Source organism: Copadichromis virginalis, linkage group LG13 (genome assembly GCF_057382275.1).
Source record: "Copadichromis virginalis isolate Kocher_CV1m ecotype Utaka linkage group LG13, C_Virginalis_male_GT1.1, whole genome shotgun sequence".
Classification (NCBI taxonomy): Eukaryota; Metazoa; Chordata; class Actinopteri; order Cichliformes; family Cichlidae; genus Copadichromis; species Copadichromis virginalis.
The window spans coordinates 31,156,606-31,170,230 of NC_140630.1; the positions used below are offsets into that span (position 1 = coordinate 31,156,606).

At 40.2% G+C, this 13,625-nt stretch overlaps 1 protein-coding gene across 1 annotated transcript in view; it reads left to right on the forward strand.

Moving 5' to 3' along the window:
- The window catches only part of fancl (FA complementation group L), a 35,693-nt gene that overhangs the window by 9,463 nt on the left and 12,605 nt on the right, over positions 1-13,625 (forward strand). The window contains exons 6-7 of the mRNA XM_085478463.1: positions 5,044-5,140; positions 7,547-7,615. Coding sequence (XP_085334589.1) covers positions 5,044-5,140; positions 7,547-7,615 — 166 coding nt within the window. The remainder of the gene's footprint in view (positions 1-5,043; positions 5,141-7,546; positions 7,616-13,625) is intronic.

The window sequence follows — 13,625 nt, forward strand, 5'->3', positions numbered from 1 at the left end:
GGCTCTAATTGAAGACTCTCAGGTTTTAATAGGAGTGTGGGGGGGTGAAGGTATGCTTTATGCTGAAATGGGACCAACATCATTTTCAGTGTCGTGTTACGGTTAGGAGGCATTATACACAGTGGGCCTCAATCTCCAAAGCACTCGAGATTCGCTTAGCGTCTTAATTGGTACGGGCCGTGCTAATAGCCACCAGGGGTTTTCAGCTGTAATTCTGTCTGCTGATTGGGCCAGGTAAGTGAGCAGCTCTGTCTCTCTCCATGTGTCTCCATTTGTGCATTTTGAGAGTGTGGTCATCTTAATTGGCTGGAGATGGCAAACCATGTGTTAATTAATGGAAAATGAGGTCAAGTAGGTCAGCTGCCATCACTCGGAGGCCTCCAAACGTGGCCCTAGAAGCTGCAGGGCTCATTATGGGCACAGCTGGCACTCGATGTTCACAGCCTCTTGGTGGATGTGCAGAGCGCCGTCTCTTCTTATCTCAGTATTATCATGCGGTCACACTGCGTTGCTGCTCTTCTGAGGCCAGATACATCGGCAAGCTTCTGATGGGCTGGAGCTGGGGGGGGGGCGCACGGTTTCATCTGTTTTTGTTACATTATCAGGCCAGCTAATAAAGTGCATGTAAAATCCTGTTCTGTAAAATTACACAATGTTGTTATCTGGGGTTGCTGTAAGTAATGAGAATGTCCTGAATAGCACAGTTAAAGTGTAAAGCAGGTAGTGGCTTCTATCTTATTAAAGTTGGTGTATTTATTATTAGTATTATTATTATTATTAGTATTTATTTATTTTTGTACGGCTTACATCGTTCTCTATCCATTCTTCATTCTTGTGCATGCCATCGTTTTGCATGTGTGTTTCTGATGCAGCGCACACAAGCATTACATATGTGTTGATCTCACCATTCATGAATCACTTTGTCAACACGCACTCCCATATTAAAAAAAAAAATCAGACACATGCGCACACACTGATGTGCGTGGTGTGCGCTGTCTGGAAGTGTGGAGTTGCAAATGGGATGCTCTCATCAGTCTTCCCAGCAGGACATCTGACTGTCACGCTGTTTCTATCATGGCCAAGTAGGGGCGGCAGCTAGTCCCTGCTATACGGGGTGTGAAACCCCAGAGGAGAGGAGCTGGAAATGTGTTTTAGCAATGCACCAATGATTTTTTTTCTCCCTCCTGATATTCTTTGTCAAGAAACCAAAATTACAAGTTCTTTTTCTTATACAGTATACTGGTCAGATTTGTTCTGTCTAGATCAGGGGTGTCAAACTCAAATACACAGTGGGCCAAAATTCAAAACTGGAACAAAGTCGCGGGCTAACGTTAATATTTACTGAAATATATTTATTCCTCTAGATATAAGAATGAATCTTTTCTTATGGACTCAAACACGTTTTGCTGGAAAACTGAATATGGAACAAGCAAAGCTTAATACTAAACAATATATATATTAGCTGTATAATACCAGTAGGCCAGCTCTAATAGTAATTTGGTGTGGCTTTGCGGGCCAAATGTAATTAGGCCAAATTTGGCCTGCGGGCCAGAGTTTGACACCTATGGTCTAGATTATCTCTGTACATTCTGCCAGATTTATACAGCAAAAGTCAACTTTAGCAATAATCTTTGATGTTTTTTGAATTTCTGTTTTACAGCTTAAATATCCAATGGCAAATTTGCTGCTGTGCCAGCCTTACTTCTTTCTCATAACTCTTTGCGTGCACCACATCAGAGAAAACATACTTCAGTGGTTTCTCATGAATACTATGTACTTGCATTGCACACTGCTAGAACTTGTGAAGTAGATTTTGAAGTAGAGTGGTTTGCCAACATTCTTGAATAAGCATTAAATTAAAAAACAAACACAAACAGATATTTAGTAGTTAAGTATTTCTTGCTTTAATTTTTTTTTCTCTGTCTTTAAAAATTGTATAGTGTGATATTCCAAAGTTCTTTGGATGTTAGCTGCGTTCAACACAAATGTTGAGGTTCTACCTTTGGGGAGGCCAGACTGATGTTTTTCTATCCAGGTGTGCTTTTGCTGTGTGCTTTGGATTGTGGTCTGCTGCCAAACATGCGCTCTGTAGATTGTATTGCATTGTGGATCAAAATCTGACAGTACTTTTCTGGGTTATTCCATCGGATAATTCCATCAGTTTTGACAACATTCCCAGACCACTGGCTGAAATGTAGTTCCACACCATGACACAGCCTGTTTTAGAGGCTGCAGACACTCACAGTTGTACCTCTTCTGACCTCCTCCCCACAACCTGATAGTGATTTGAACCAGAAATGTCAAATTTGGATTCATAACTCCATACGACCTGTCACCACTCGTTTTCAGTTTAGTTCTTTTGTAATTCGGTACCAGATGTGTCTGTCAGGTCCTGTATCAGGTCGCTGCTGGTAGGTTTATTTTTTGTTTCTTAAGGATATGACTTTCAGATGCTGTTCATCTATTGTTTTAGGACTGCTGCGTAATTAATTTTTATTTTATTTTATCCTTGGATGTACCATTTTTCTTGTACTTGAATGATTCCTAGTTCAGTGGTCAGGTACTTGGCTAAAAATGGGTGAAAAAGCAGCCAAAGACTGGAGGACTCAAGGTGACTTAAAAAAACACATGGCTGGCATTTTGTGAGATATTAAAAAAAAGAAGGCTGACCAAGACTTTTGCACAGTACTGTAGATGTAGATAGTTGTACAGGTAAAATAGTAAAATGTAAAAGATTCATTTTAATTCAAGGTGCCTATAATGGTTGTTAAGTTGAGTTCCATCAAGCCTACGAGACTGAGAGCTGTAGAAAGGGATCGATCGTGGGTTACTCTGATATCAAAAGTAAAAACATTGAGAGGTTTTCCTTTTTCACAGACGGTCATTCTTTTGTTCATGCCTTCTGTAACTCACTGGCACTTGATTTTAATGATTCCACTTGTTATCCATTGAATTGTTCTTTCGGAAACTGGTCACTTTCATCACCTGAATAGGTTTGGTAACTTGTCATTATTGTGTCTTTATTGCTGTGAGCAGCAATCGGTATTTTATGACTGTCCTTTTGGTAAAAGTGCAGGATATGAAATAGTCAGAGTAGTGCCTTTCAATTCAATACTTTGGCTAGATTGTTTCAGCAGGTAGCACCGATTTTTGGTTCACACAAAACCAAAATTGTGGCTTTGTCAGACTAGCTCGATGGTGACATTGGGTGCCTGTATGCATAGATGTTAGTGAGCATATTGCAGTAAAGCACGGACGCCCTACTCCGGCGTTTGATTGAAAGTGAGTGAGCAAGCAGACGCTTTTATGAGTCGGGCCCATCGGACACCGTCTCCCATCATTCCATCACTTCCCTAAGTGTGTGTGTGTGTGCGCGTGTCATTCCCTGAGCACAATGTTCACATCAGTCCTCTCTAACACACTCCATAAATCCTCAGCTGATATACAGCCATGTCAGCCTCGGCATAGAGCGCCCGTCGTAATGTACTGTAAATCTGGAGGAGGACTGTTCAAATCCTTTGTCTCGGATCAGTCTTTTATCTTTGGGTCTCAGTAGACTGGAGTTGGTCTGGCGAGGGGGAGGAACTGACTCCTTTACAGTGTGCTGGAGCAGCAGAAGGAGCAGTAAATCTGACAGCAGTGTTGGCGAATGCTCCAGCCACATCAGTGTTGTGTCCTTAACCTCAATAGGTTATAATTAGCTCAGGAAGGAGAAGGTCTGATTTACAAGTTGATTCAGGCTGAAAAACATCTCAGCCTAAGGTCATCCAGAGACGCATCGTTTTCTGAGAGCTTCCTCCCACTGCTGTAACTGCTAAAGCCACGCTAATGTTAGCGTCATGTTATTCCTCTGGACAAACTGGTGTTGGCTGAGGTTTGTTTCTGTCAGCTAATGAATTTTTATTAACATTATTCATATAATAACTAAAACATTAATTAACAAATGTTGTCTCTGTCTTAATTACCTGCATATTTTTATTAAATACTAAAGTATATACAAACATTATTAACTTTATTTATGGGATAATTACTATAAATTATTTGTTCAATAAAAATAATGTGTTCGTGCATAAGACTGAGAATGTGCAACGTAATTGTTATGTAATGTATTTTTTGTCTTGTATGTTTCTTTTTAGCTCACTAACCTAATGCTAATATAAAACTACCTTCTTTGCTAACGCTGGTTGATAGGTGGGTCTGGGACTAGCAGGACTCAGCTAAATTTCATTCTTTTTTTTTTTACTTTATTTTTGGGAACTTTTACAAAGAGAAAATAAAATGACAAAATAATGGAAATGGCCATCAGTTGCATTTTAAGATTCATCCCATGTCAGAAACCATGAATGGATGGATCATATACCTGTGCAAAAGGGGTCACAGTTCATTTTTGCCCACCATCTATTTTGTCTTCCTTGTTTTTTTTGTTTTTTTTTAATACCCAGAAGTTCCTCATAAATCATATCCATAGATGGAATTCTCCAAGAAGCAGGGAGACCCAATATTCTTATCCAGCAGATGCAGTTACCAGGTTCTGTGCTGAAACAAACTGTGTTTCGTTTCTTTTTACTGGCAAAAACCCACCAGACAGACAGGTTTTGCCAAGCTAGTGGCACTTAAAAAATTATTTTCATTCTGTATTTAGTGGTTAATACAAATATATGTGAACATCATTATGGTAAGATGACTAGTCAACTGTTTATTAACAGGGTGAATTGGCAAAATAACTTACAGGATGGCACACTAAGGTATGGGCCAGGACTTTATGTGTGATGTCAGGTTACTGTGGCCACAGTTTGCTGCAGAGGACCACAGATTAGCAGAAAATGATCCATAGTTGTAGGCCATGACTCCAGAGTTGCAGTCTGATGTAATGTCACTGTGTTGGGTGATAAATCTCAAGGTAGAGTTTATGTCTCAATATTGCTCTCTGCAGCTGTGATTAATGATGGATGATGGCTGCTGTCAGGTTACAGTGTTGCGTGTGCCCTTCTCTATGAATAGAGGTTGATTTATGGCGTGTGCTTTGTGCGTGTCCATCTTCAGGCTGCTCTTCATTGACACCGAGTTCCGAATGTTGAGACTGAAAGCGGAGGACTCCGCTGGAAGGCAGCACATCCTCACTGTTAAACTCAAGTCTAAGGTAAGGCGCACTCTCATTGTGCACACTGAGAAACACACAGTTTACCGTAAGGACTGGATCATTTTCCACACTAAAAAAATTATTCATCATCAAATGGAATACTCTACAACTTGATGTTGACCTACAGCCAATCCAAATCCAAACAGGCCAACTTCACCAAATGCATGTGGGGTTGTTCACTTTGCTGATGGCAAATCAGTGATTTACATCTGTGCCCCTAAATCTGGGTCAAACTGGAGAGGGTGTGGAGAGACACGATAACCCGCTGTGACTGAGACGTAGCACAGATAAAATATCTCCACATAACCCCAGCGTGATGGAAAACCTTCTTCTATGCATAGAGAAAATCAGTACACCCACACTCATCTGCATAGCTGCTGTCTCTGCTCTGCTATTGAAAGAGATACACAAAACCTCTGCCCAGTGTAGGTTAACCTAAACGCAGGCTGTGGAAGGCTGTGGCTGTGGAATTTCCATATAAAATGACACTTAATGACATTTCGTCACAGGTACATGTGATGATTCTGGTTGATTGTAAGCTTTACAGTAGTAAGGCTGCATTCTTGATTTTTGATCATGGAAATGTTCTTTTCGTTTCGCTTGTAGCTCCCTGTGATTGACTCTGAGTTTGCTGTGACTGCTCGAGCAGAAAAGCCTCACTATCTGAAAGCATGATTTGTGATATCTTAGTCCCAGACTAATGAACTACTTGCAGAAATGAGACGTGCAGTTCTCCTCTGCTCGTCCAGTAAGATTGATCTTTCTGGTAAAGTTGGTGAGATCTGGTTTTAAAACGCTAAACTTTTAAAAAAACAAGTTGAACTTTGAAAAATAATGAGACAATTTATTTTTGAAATCAGGATAAAGGATAAATTTAAATGTCATCATGCATCGCCAAAGTGGAAATTTAAACGAGCGCTGCATAGGTTGCATCTGTAAATTAATTAAAGTCAGCACAGTGCTGCTCACTAGTGTAGGGTTGGGCAATATGTAAAAATTTTCCAACCAGAAATCGTCAGTCCAACAATCACAGATGGGCGATATATTCGTGGATGCGCAGACTTTTTGATGGGCAGAGCAATGTTATCATGCACGGACTGATTTGCGTGTTTACAACACAGAAGTCCAAACACGGACGATTTCCTCCCCCCCACAAAAAAAGAAGAAGCTGTCAGCGTTAACGCGGCTTAACCGTGGTCATCACAATTAACGTGGTTAAAATTTTTAACGCGCTCAAACCATCTGAAGCGCAGAATGAACAAACTTTGGACAAACTGCCCGAAAAACGTTGACAGAGACGTTTCAAGGATTTTGACTCAGTCTGCACTCCAGATGGGTTAATTGTAAATCGCGTTAACAATTAATCCATGTCAGTATGTCATCAGTTCAGTGATGACGGCACGTTAACGCTGACAGCACTAAAGAATATAAAGTCACCAATTTGGGATTTCTTTGGCTTTAAACCAGATGAAAGAGGTAAACCTAAGGATGCAACCAAAGCGGTGTGCCACTTGTGCACATGCAGATTTTGTTTTTGCTTTACATTACAATTTATAATTCAACAAAAAATATTTCATCCTTTAAAAATAGGTTACATAATGGATACTTGAAGAAGTGAGCTCTGCAGCTTATCTTCCACACATAGAATAAGGGTTGTTTTTGTTCTTTTAATTGTTTAATTTTGAGATTTTGACAGCAGAATTACTTAAAACTTTTCAAGTGAATGTTTTACTTTTTGTAAGTCAGAGTGGGGAAGCATATTCTGGGCATGGTGGGTGGATATCATGGTGAGCTGGTGCTTAGCTAAGCCCAGATGACATCCACCAGGGACAAAGGAGGGTGGTGGTACCCCACTCTGTGCCCACCTGCCTACCTGGCCCTCCTCAACTTTTTGGCACTGTAAAAAAAACAGCTCCAAGTCCTCCCTGTGTTCCAGCTGCCTCCGCCAAATCCAGCGCCAGGTCATCCCTCACCAGGCACAGCCAGGGAGGAGGCAGCACTGGCACGGACGCATGGAGGCTTGGAAGGCAGGGGAGTGAGAGAGGATGAGGACAGAGTAGTATGATGCTGAAGGTGAACAGGGGGGAAAAAAAAGAGCTGCTCATATATATTGACCAAAATGTATTTTTCAGCTCTTTAAAAAGTTGAGCCAATAAAGTCTTAATAACAAGACTGTTTTAAATAAATACAGGGTGGCTGTTAATGTTAATTATAAGAGGCTATTGACCTATTATAGCAGACTTTTCTAGCATGTTGAGAAATCCCAGTTTAAGCCTAATTGCTAAACTATGATGCCCAACTTCCTGATGCACATTTTTTAATCAGAATTCGGAGATCACTTTGCTTTTTTGTTTTAATGAAGTCTTAATATATGCCGCAGTATTACCCCATCTTCTTAACACACAGCATCCTGCAGAGACTCCCGAATGCTCAGCTGACCTGCCAGTGCCACTAGCTATAAACTGGACAGCACAGGTAAGTGAATATACACAGCTGCGCACAGTGTCTGTCTAAAGAGGTTTTACTTCTGTTCAGTGAATGTCAAATGCTTCTAGGTTGCTATATGTCACACTTTCGACCTTTGTTTCAGAAACATATCATCTAAAAGATTTAACTCACAACAAATATCTGACACATCAAAAAAAAAAAAATCCCAATATTTTAAATGTATGAAGTCAGTGAAAGCTCACTTAAAAAGCAATACCACAAGAATCCATACTGACATCAGATTAAACCTTAAAATGCTAGTTTGAGGGTCAAATATTAAAGTTTGTTTTAAAATAAAAACCCATCTTAAATGAATTCTCAATACATTTCACACATTCTAACATTCTCGTGATTTCAGGCAAGATGAACTAGGATTAAATCTCTGCTAAGGATACACCATAATGCATTAAAAATGTTTGGTTAAACTTCAGGGTGTAATGTTTTTTTTTTTAAATTTCATGCTTTTTATTTAATTTTAGTATAATTTATCCACCCATTCTTACTTTGTGGCAAAAGATCTTGAAGTTTGCAGATTCTAAAATTACTGAAGATTTACATTCACAGTAAAAGATGGTGAAATCCCAGACTACTGCGCACCCACTACTGGATTAGAATAAACGTGCGGATGGCACATCCCCAATTTTTTTTCATGTAAAAAATTATTCTAATAAAACCCAGGAACTGTGTAACATCTGTAAATGTGCACAGATAAATTAAGCCAGTCAAACTCAATGTGCAAACACTAAGTAATATGCCCTATTTATTACACCAATGTATAACTAACTGTTAAAAATGAATATAAAAAAACCAACCAAGTGAACTTTCTTTGGATTTTGCTGCCCCCTCATTGTTATGCTTTCTAAAACTCAAGTGCAGTATTATTCGTGCATGCATCCATATAACAGTCACATTTAGTTTTACGATAGTAAGGTTTCGCTGACAGTGGACTGAGCATGCACTTGTAGAAGTAGTGCTGGAACCGTGAACCAGGCTTTAAAGCCTGTAATAAACATCCAGTTACAGTATTTTAAAAACAGTTTTTCACAGGACGCAGTCCTGAGGAAAAACTAAGCACACCTTTACTGCTTTCATAGAAATTAAGAGGGTGAGTAGCAGCCAGGTGTTTCTAATCAATGCTCAATTAATTGATCATCAGCAAGTATTGGCCACCTTTATAGAAACAGAACTTTTGATACATTCGTGATCTTCCCAGGATTTACCTGAAAGTCACATCACGCAGTGGTCAGAGAAATTGTAAAAACAAAACTCGAGATAGACCTCAGACTCTGAGGCCTCATTTAACGTGTTAAAATTAATGACAGTACTGTTAGGAAAAGTCAGAACAAGATTGGCTTGTTGGGAGGGTTGCCAAGAGAACTCTTTTCTAATTCTTTGTAAAATAAATTCTTTGTAAAAAAAAAAACAACCCAAAAAACCCAAAACAAATAAACAAAAACCCTAAGCAACATTGCTTAGGGTTGCAAATTTGCATCTGAACAAAGTAGAGACCTCTGAAACAGTGGTCTCTGGACACTGGAAGACATTAAAGAGATGTTTGTTCATAATGCACATATGAGCACAGTTTGTGCTCATATGCTGTTATGTTTTGGTGGTGGTTGAGTAGTTGATGATTTGGGTTCATTTTGCAGCCACTACACCTGAGCACCTTCTCATTTTTGAGTAAATTATGAACTCTATATCTCTAAGGATTTTAGATTCAAATGTGTGACTGACAGCTAAAGTTTGGCTAAGATTCAGTCATGCCACAGGGAAATGATCCCAAACACAGCAGTACATCTACAACAGAATGGCTGAAGAAGAAAAGTATCAAGCTGTTGCAATGATTTTGCAATGGTCAGACTTACACTCAACTTATCTTAAAGAGTCATGCATTCATATCCACAAACCTCCATGAACTGAAGAAATGCGGTAAGCATAAGTAGGACAAAATTCTTTTACAGCAATGTGAGAGGTTGATAAAGTCATACAGAAAATGTTAATGCTGCTTTACCCTGTCGAGGATACTTGGGTGCATGGGAGTTTGTCCAAGCAGTCTACATGTGTTTGGTGTACAACCATTGCAAGAGCTTGGGCCACATAGCCACAATAAGTTGGACTCGTTCCCGGTGGGTGTTAGACTCCACCAGGGCTCCCCTTTGTCACTGATTCTGTTGATAATTTTTATGGAAGCGAAGCTCTTGATTTACCGGTTGATGTATGTGGAAATGAGCTTTCTCCAAAGGGTGGCAGACCTCTCCCTTAGAGATGGGGTGAGGAAGTTGGGCCATCCGAGAGGGGCTCAGGATAGACATCGAAAGGAGCCAGTTGAGGTGGTTCCGGCATGTAACAAGGATGCCCCCTGGGCGCGGTATTCTGGGCATTTCACACTGGGAGAAGGGCCCTGGAGCAAACCCAGGACACGTGTGAGAGATTATATCTCTCGGCTGGCCTGGGAATGCCTTGGTGCCCCCCTGGATAAACTGGAGGAGGTGGCCGTTGAGAAGGAGGTTTGGGCTTCTGTTCTTAGGCTGCTGTCCCCACGACCCGCCCCAGAAAAAATCGATGGATTGATGAATCGATATTGGTATTAAATTGGTTCTATAAGCTATTGAATTATGTGGTCTACTTAGTTTTTTACAAGGATTCATAGAGTCCTGTGAATAACTTATGTGACTGTGTAATGTCACAAGAATCGGGCTTTTACATGGCGTGTGTGTGTGTGTGTGTGTGTGTGTGTGTGTGTCAGTGTTTTTGTAATTGATATTTTAGAAATTCTTTATTGTTGTCAGAGTTTTGTACTGTAATGTATTGAGGCTCTCAGAGACTCAAACTGATTAAGGACTACACTGATCCACTTGACTCATCTTCGGCTGCATATTGCATAATTTGACAAAACACATCTCCACCTGCTCTATTAAGACATTTTCTTTCAGCCCCTCAAATTTAGTCCACTATAATTGGCATAAAAGTGCTTTGATGTAAAACCAGCTGTGGACTCTTTGTATTTCTTTGGCTCCTCATTATTGTTGTTTGCCGTCTTTCTTCTTTCACTCTGGTGCTGCTTTTTATCTCCGTCACTGCCTCGGAGTCGGATGTTGCTCATTCTCTCTCTCTCTCTCTCACTCACTCACTCACTCACTCACACACGCACGCACGCACGCACACACACACACACACACACACACACACACACACACGCACGTTTTGATTTATTTATTTATTTTTACGCAAACAGTCACTTAATCCATCGTTAAAAAAAATACGGTGGCACTCTGTATCTCGACATTGCACGTCCTTTGTGCCAATTTGATGTGCACTTTTGTAAAGACCAGTTTGACTTTTAGACCTCAGGAGTGAGGATGTTTGGAGAGTGACAAAAAAGGAGCTGTGAAATGCGTTATGTCAATCAGAGAGAGGAAACACCAGCGACAGAGAATGTGAGGAGAGAGATGCTAATGCATGGGCGTGTGTGTGTGTGTGTGTGTGTCTGTGTTGGCGAGCTGATACATGGCAGGCGTACAGTGAGGACCAGCTTAGAACAGCGCTACCGTATGGAGCCTGTCTGCCTGCTGGGCCGTTGATGGATCTCTCCCACACTGCAACATGAAGTGTGTGTATATGCTTGTGTATGTGCGCTTGCATCTGTGGCAAGTGTGTTTTTGTCTGATGTGTGAAGGGTGTGTGTGGTGGGGGGAAGGGCTTGTCTGTCGGCAGTCCTGACATGTTCATTTGAATGAGTAATTATTGCCTGCTCTGTTGCAGGGCCAAGACGTGCCACTCTGTGCATTTGTGTGGAACCTTGGTGTGTATGCAGTTTTTGTGTGCTTGAAGGCTATACAATGGTTTGTGTGTGTGTGTGTTTTTTCTTTTGTTTTTTTTTCTTTTTCTAACGACCAAAAAGTACAAGCATGAGAGATGATGGAAGTTCTGTGTGTGACTGGCTAAGCAGTGGACCCAAAAAGCCCCTCCTGAATACACATCCTTGCATGAAAATACAAACTTGCTGTTAAATGTTGGTGATTGCCTTTTGTATAATAAATTGAAAAGTTGCAGTCCTAGTTGGTTCAGACCATGTACTCTATAGGCACCTTGGCATTACCCATTAGTTCTGAACTAATTTTCATATATCTCTATATCTCTAATACTTACAATGACTAAAATTTAGTAAACTGACTCATTGTTTATTCACTATGACCTGGAAGAAGTGACCCAATGAATAAACTCATCACTAAAGTGTTTACAGAGGTCAAGTTCAACCTCGTCGCTTCTATGGGACAGAAGTCTTTTTGAAACCACAGGTATGTAGGTTTATTACTTGCATACCTAACCTACATCCTTTTTTAAATATATGTATATTGTCTGTGTGTTTTGGCTGCTGCCATGTTGGCTTTTTGGAGCCAGAAGTAACTGTATTTGGTCAGATTTGTGGATTGCTAAGTTATTACGTAATGACAGCAGGTATGTACGGTTATGTTCAGTGACTCAAATTACCAACGGGAGAGCTGTCTGCTATAGCCTGTCTGCTTATATCTGTAAAAGCAGTACTACCTTACCTATACAAAGCACAGCCTTGGGAAAAGGAGGTAAAATAGTTGACAAAGTTATTGGGGTGATGTGGATACTGTACTGGATACGTCTATATTCTTATACTCACCTTTGGTCACAAGCTTAGTGATAGGGTGAGGACTTCATTGTAGATCATAGGTGTCAAACTGTGGCCCATTACATTTGGTCCGCGAAGCCATACCAAATTACTATTAGAGCTGGCCTACTGGTATTATATATGTATGTATGTATATATGTATATGTGTATATATATATATATATATATAATTACACGAGATTAACCTGAAAGCACTAGTGGGAACACAACGAATATGACTGCACATTTACGCCGACATCATCCTAGTACAAAAACAACAAGCATGCTACTAACTTTAACCGAGTCATTTAGACAGCTGTTAGCACGTGATTCTCCTTATATGTTTAATATGCTGCTGAGAATATAGCCCAGAAGAAGCGGATAGTATAGCTTTTATTTTGGAAAGAGACATTTCTCTGTAATAAACTCTCTTTTCCAAAGATGAGTGATTCCTCAATCAGATACAGGGCTTGCAATATCGCTAGCCCGACGTCCCGGAGCTAGCGATTTTTTCAGTCGGGCTACCAAAATCTGTCTCTGCCCTGCCCGTCGGGCTATTGTAGGAAGGAAAAATATATGTCAATGCTTTTGCATTCTTTCAGAAATGTAGCTGGGTAATTATGTCATTGGCATCGGTGAGCCACTGTCAATATGTGACATATTGAAATCGCGTTTGAATTTGCGCTTGTTTTTTTGCTTTCACTTTGCAATGACAGCACTGATCTGTGAGTGATGATAATTTGTGCACCAATTCCTCTGACATCGTCTTATTAATTGTTAGCTTACTATGCAAACATGACAAGTGAAATCTCCCGCAGCTTAAACATGTGAGAGGTTGATCGCGCAGAGAATCGCTGAGCTTATGTGAGTGCGTGTGTAAAAGCAGCAGGATATATATTTGACTACGATGACCTGGATGACTGAGAACCTTCACAGACAGATATATATTTTAGTTCTGCTGAGCCAAATAAGACAGGTCAGGGTGAAGAAGTGACAGCCAAAGAAAAGCTTACCACAAAACGGAGAAGTTATGACAAATCAGACTATAAGGCAAAAAGAAAGTGCAGCTTTATGGTTTCATGGACAAAAGAATTTCTGTGGCTGCAATATGACGAGCTAAATAACCAGGGCTGCACATAAGTGGTCCGCAGGTGCGTATTCGCTGTCAAAATAAAAAACACGCACAAGGGTTAGGGTTAAATTTAAAAACTGTACTTTTGAGTTAAAATATATATTTATAATTTTTAATAAATGACAAATTAAAAAGGCATGAACATTTTTTTTGTATCGAAAAAATATCGAACCGTGACACCAAAGTATCGAACCGAACCGAACCATGATATATAGAGATATATA